General features: G+C 53.2%; 1 protein-coding gene across 1 annotated transcript; it reads left to right on the forward strand.

Annotated features, from left to right (window-relative positions):
- The first annotated feature begins 2,727 nt into the window (after positions 1-2,727).
- LOC122460996 (cystatin-like) lies at positions 2,728-5,309 on the forward strand. Its single transcript, XM_043518653.1, has 3 exons — positions 2,728-2,949; positions 3,595-3,714; positions 4,960-5,309. Exons 1-3 carry the CDS (start codon positions 2,728-2,730, stop codon positions 5,044-5,046), a joined length of 429 nt encoding a protein of 142 aa, XP_043374588.1. The 3' UTR covers positions 5,047-5,309.
- Positions 5,310-5,591: the final 282 nt, after the last annotated feature.

Raw genomic sequence — 5,591 nt, forward strand, 5'->3', positions numbered from 1 at the left:
CAACACAGGCACTGCCTCTCGGGGAGGTGATTAACGACACCAATGGGAAAGCTCTCTCTGGTCAGCATAGGAGTGCCTTCATTATAATGTTACAGTGGAGCAGCTGCATTGGAGCAACTGCGCCGATGCAGCATTTTAAGTGCAGACCGGCCCTAAGTTGTAGCTTCAGGCTGCGGTTAGCTGATGGTCAGATTTCTTCTCATCTTCTCTGAATGGTTGGTCCAGGGAAGGACTTCAGGTGCAACTGGTGTGAGAGAATCCCCCCTTTCCTTCCACAAGGTTGACATTTTTTTGTGGGCATCTCTGTCCCCTTGCTCCACCTTTCGGATCACCCTGGTCCAATTAGAGATTCAATGTTGCCAATTCATGATTTTGCCATGAGTCTCATGATAATTATTGTTTTCCTTAAAGCCCCAGCTCCTGGAGTCAAGTGGCAATGTGATGACTTCACCTTCATTCTTAAAGAAAAATAAGTTTCTAGCCCTTGTGGCTGTATCAAAAGCTTCAAAATGTACAACCCCCGTGCACCCAAAAACAGAAGGCAAACAAAAAGAACCCCAAATTGATTGGCTTTAAAATGATGTGATTATATAAAAACAATCTCATGATTTTTGGTGAGCCTGGCTCATGAGTTTTGAACATTTGGGGTTGGCAATACTGGAGATTCTAGCATGTTGACTCGAGCTCATCTGCACCAACAAGTTGGTATTTCAATCAGAGGTCATAGTAGAAGATTCTAGTCTGAAGGGGACATTTTGTGCAAAACCCTTTGGTGATCACACAGAGATATTGTCTTTGTAAGCAGGACATGTGAGCAGCCCACATGAAGAGAAGTTGGTAACATACTTCTGCTTAAGCCAGACATAAGTGTCTTAATGCTCTACATTTACTGAATGTCCATCAGTATTACATGATTGGTCATTTCAGCACATTCTCATGACACTGAGTTACTGACACTGAGTGTGTACGTGAAAAGGTGGGGACAGTGACCTCAGCCTAATAACCTTTTGCCCTGCCTCCCAAAAAGCTGCTTCAAGCATTTCTCAGTAACGCTAACATGGACATTTTGCCAACCACAGTTACTCAGGCCGCTATTCATCTATGGCCTGTACAGCACAGACCCTTCAGTCTGCTCTGTCCCAGGACCCAACCTGAGGTGGGAGCCTCCTGGGTACCGTTTAGGTCTCTCAGGAGGCCCATGGCAGCTGTTTAACACACACATGCTTTGCCCAGCCTCTCACCCCGTGGCTCTCGTCTGCTTAAAAGACAGAGCACAAAGGGCCCAGACCCAACAGGACACAACAAACCTCCTATCCCCAAAGCCCTGTGTGAGCCCACCCTTTCCCTGGGGAGCGCTTGGGGGATCATCTGTGTCCAGGCAGGCAGGTGGAGTCCCCTGCCTCATGCAGCCCTACGTTCAGGGCTGCTTCTCCTCATGGAGGCTTCTTCCCCAGCATGCCTCCCTTGGCCAGTCTGACCCACCCATTCCTTCCCCCTGACAGGCATCCTGTGGGTCACACCTCAAGTTCCCCGAGTGAATCTCTCTACATACCCCCTCCCAACACCTGGCTTCCTTTGCTTTCTGGTTTGGTAACAATTCACAGCCCCTAAACCCCCTCCCCTCAGAGACGATGGGTACAAGCAGTTTCCCCTAGGATGCCCACTCATTAGCATAACTATTCGGTGATCAAAGCTAAGAACTCTCCATTGTCCACAGCGTGGGCAAGACCTGCTCTCTCTCCGGCTGGGAGGGCACAGGGTTATGCATCAGGACCTGTGTTCATGGTACAGCAGTTTTCATAAGAGCCATTCTATAATATGAACCAGAATTCATAAGCTGTACAGACAGATCCCCAAATCCTCATGGGGAACAGGGCAAAATTGGGCATGAATAAACCTGACCACAAGTGTGGGAGGTTAGGTCTGACCAGTCATTAAGAAGAAAGTGAAGGAGGGGGTACAGCTTGGGGACATAGCATGTGCTCTGAAACACCACCACCTTTCAGTGGGGACAGCACCATGCCAGGGGAGTCCGGATGGATTCTGTCTGACCCTCACCTCTCCAACTCCGGTTGGGACCCAGACACTATGGCCAAGTGTGCAGATTGAGGAGAACGTAACAGACAACACCGAATGAGAGTCACTGGCGACCAGTCTCTCCCTTGTCCCTCCCTTGTCCATAAATACTATGGATTTGGGACAAGGAAAAAGATCAGTTGGTGCCCATTGCCCAACTACTAGTTGACCAACAGGGGAATGGAGCTGAGGCCTGGCCTTTTTCTCTGAGGCAGGGCCCCCTCCAAGGGGCAGGGCTCCATCTGTCAGCTAGCTGGGCTCCCTGTTAGGGAATGTTTCTCCATCTGCTGTGGGTGGGGTTCTCTACTGCGGGCAGGGCTCTCCTAAGACTGGCCACACTAATTTAGAACAATGGGCCCATGTAGCCTGGCATCACGTCTATAACAGTGGCCATTGCTAGTTGCTTTAGAGGAAGGTGCCAGAAATGCCCCACATAATGGGGAATTCTGGGATGACCTATCCCATAAAGGCCCCTTTCCCTTGGCCCTTAGTGGCTGAATCAAGCCCTGGGGGTTTATTTCCCATCTATACTTGGGTCTTATGTAATGTAGGGTGGAATTTTTCTACCCCATGTGGGTGGGGGCCATCCCAGGGGGTGGGGCTCCATGCCTATATCTTAGCACCCCATCCCCAGCTCTGGCATTCTGAGCCATGGCATTCCCTGCAGCAGTAGCAGGTCCCTGGTTGTGCTTCCTGCTCCTCCTGGGGGTTCCCCTCACTCTGGGGACCTCTATTACTGGGGGGCTGCAGAACATGCCAGTGTCAGACCCAGAAGTCCAGCAGGCAGCTCACGCAGCTGAACAGACCTACAACCAGCGCAGTAAGAGCCCCTACTACAGCCGGGGGCTGCAGGTGCTGAGCGCCCAGAGACAGGTGAGTGGATGCAGGTGTTACAGGGAGCAAGTGAGGCGGGGTAAAGGTGTGGGTGCTGTGGGTGCTGTCTGTGCAACTCCAGATGAGGGGTCTGGTGGAGCTGGGATGCAGGGGTCAGAGCTGGGGTGGGTAAGGCTGCAGAGTGTGGGTGGAAGGGATCTGGTGAGGCATGGACTGGGGAGGAAGGGCAGGGGGAAGGGGATGTATAGTTTGGACCCGCAGTGAGGATGGGCAATGAGGCTGGCACCTAGGTGTCCTGCTGCCCCAACACCACTGAAAGCCCAGCCCAAGGATTCCCCAGCTGAGCCGCCCAGTAGGAGGCCCTTTGGCTAACTGTGCTCTCTCCCCTCACTCTCTGCTCCTTGCTCTGTGACATGGGGATGGGCGTTAATGCCCCCTGGGGCACTGGGAGCAAATCCCCTAAAGCCAGCAAGGGCTTTGAACCCAGATCATAGCCCAGGGGGACAGACTGACCCCTCCCCCCCACAACTGCCCTTGTTTGGACACGGCCTAAGAGGCAGCGTGTGGCAATGGGGAGGCTTAGAGCTCAGCCCCTCGTGTTTTCTGGTATTCAGGGGTGGGGAGCAGGGCTCGGGGGTCATGCTGGGACTCATAGCCAGGCTGGACTCCTCAATCTCCCTGCAGGTCGTGTCTGGGTTCATGCTACATCTGACCATGGAGCTGGTGGAGACACTGTGCAGGAAAAACCAGGGTGGAGCCGTGGATCCCAGCAAGTGCCCCCTGCCGCCCCCACCCCAGCAGAAGGTGAGAGGATGGGACTGGACATATTTGGGGTTTGGCTCCTGGGTTTGAAGCACCAATTTGGTTTGCCAAGAATTAATTTTCTGAGACGATTATTTAAAGCCGTGTCCCCACCAGTGAGATCGGGGCAGGGAGTCCCCTCATGCCAGGCACTGGGTGGAGCTCAGCTGAGGGACACTCCCAGTGACAAAGCCCTTCCCATCTAACCGGAAAAGCGGTGGGAGGGGGAAGAGGGGCCCCGACCAGGGTGGGGCTCACACTCACTGTTGCTCTGGCTGCAGGCTCCGGGGGCCGCTCTCTGCAAGGTGCTGCTTTCAAGAACAACAGAGCAAAGGGAAACGTTTCCATTGGGGCTAAACCATGTAAAACCATAAAGTCATCATCATCCGCTCCTAAATAGCGGGGCCCAGCCCTGCCCCAATTCCACACTGCGGTGGGGGCAGAAGGCAGCTCAGCCAGAATCTATTGCGAGCCTCGATTGCAACCAACCAACCAACCTCTGCTGGCCTTGGAGAAGGCGCAGAAGGGGGAGGGGGATTTGCTTGGTGTGGGGCAGAGGGAGGTAGCCTGGAGCCCTTTGCTGGTCTTGCCCTTGCTGCTTTCCCAGCCCAATCCACCTCCAATAGTAGCCGGCTCTTTGTGTATCGAACTGGAGGGGAAATAGCAGGAGTTGCTGGGCACAGAATGGGAGGGAAGTTAAAACCTGGCATTGCCTGAGCTGGGAGCTGATCCTGGGGTTGGGGCCAGGAACTGCTGGGCAAGGCAGCGTCACAAGGATGGGGATTGGGGAGGTCACTTACCTGAGGCCCAGGGAAGCTGGATTTTATTCCCTGCTCTGCCAGACTCCCCATGTGAGCCTGAGCCAGTCACTTCCTCTCTCTGTGCCTTGGTTTCCCCATCTGTAGACTGGGGCTAGTGTAGTACTGCTCTGCCACCCGGGGTGGGTGTGAGGATAAACAGATGAAATACCAGGGTGTAGATGTACCAGACTCTGAGCTCGGTTAGCTCTTCAGGTATTTTGAAGCCCCACACATCCATAGCATCTCGCCACTGCACACACAGGAATGACTTTAGCTTCACGCACTCCCTTCCCCACCCCTGCATTTTACCAGTGGGGAAATTGAGGCATGGAGACATGTGACTTGCCCACAGTCATGGTGCGAGGCTGGGGGGAAGAGGACAGCTGGGTTTTACTGGGTACCCCTCTGAGAGTCACCTCCATTCTAATGTGCTTCATTCCACCCCTAGAAAGTGCACTGTGAGTTCAAGATCTGGTCTCAGCCCTGGCTCAAGAGGACACAGATAGGTCAGCAATGCAACTCGGTTGGTCACTGAGACCTGCTCTAGGTCACGCCAAGATGACCATGAGCCAAAATGTCTGCTCCACCATCAAAGCTTCACAGGAGACAGACCGGCTCCCTCTTGCTCTTCTTTTCTTTATTCCCCCAGCCTTATTCCCAGCACGTGGCGGGAGATCAGTGTGTTGAATCCAACTGGGATCAGAAATCAACCAATTCCTCTGCTTCCCCACTGACTTCTAATCCTGTTTAATGACATAACTGAAGCCTCTGGGCTCTTTCTGTTACTGCTGGGTCTTGGACCTGCTTCACTAGCAGCAATAAACCACTTTACTGCAGCATCTCACCATGGTCGGCTCAATGGCTGGTTATTTTTTATTGCTCCATCTGCCTCTTACCCTCCCCCTACACACTTATGTACAAATTCCCAACACTATTTGCAGGGCTCCAAAAAAAACCCCTTCCTTCCCCACCCCACACACGCACTCAGGCCTTGTCCTTCAGTGTCTCCTGTGACGCTCTGGGCACATCACACACTCACAGTATACGGGGGGGCCAAGGCTAGAAACCAGTCACCAAACA

The sequence above is a fragment of the Dermochelys coriacea genome, chromosome 7 (assembly GCF_009764565.3).
Source record: "Dermochelys coriacea isolate rDerCor1 chromosome 7, rDerCor1.pri.v4, whole genome shotgun sequence".
NCBI lineage: Eukaryota > Metazoa > Chordata > Testudines > Dermochelyidae > Dermochelys > Dermochelys coriacea.

What these genes read in the sequence shown, in the direction of transcription:
- LOC122460996 (XM_043518653.1), top strand. Translation starts at nt 2,728, where the DNA reads ATGGCATTCCCTGCAGCAGTAGCAGGTCCCTGGTTGTGCTTCCTGCTC. An exon ending in TGCTGAGCGCCCAGAGACAG is followed by an intron (nt 2,950 to 3,594) that starts GTGAGTGGATGC and finishes ATCTCCCTGCAG; the next exon opens with GTCGTGTCTGGGTTCATGCT. An exon ending in CGCCCCCACCCCAGCAGAAG is followed by an intron (nt 3,715 to 4,959) that starts GTGAGAGGATGG and finishes TTCCACCCCTAG; the next exon opens with AAAGTGCACTGTGAGTTCAA.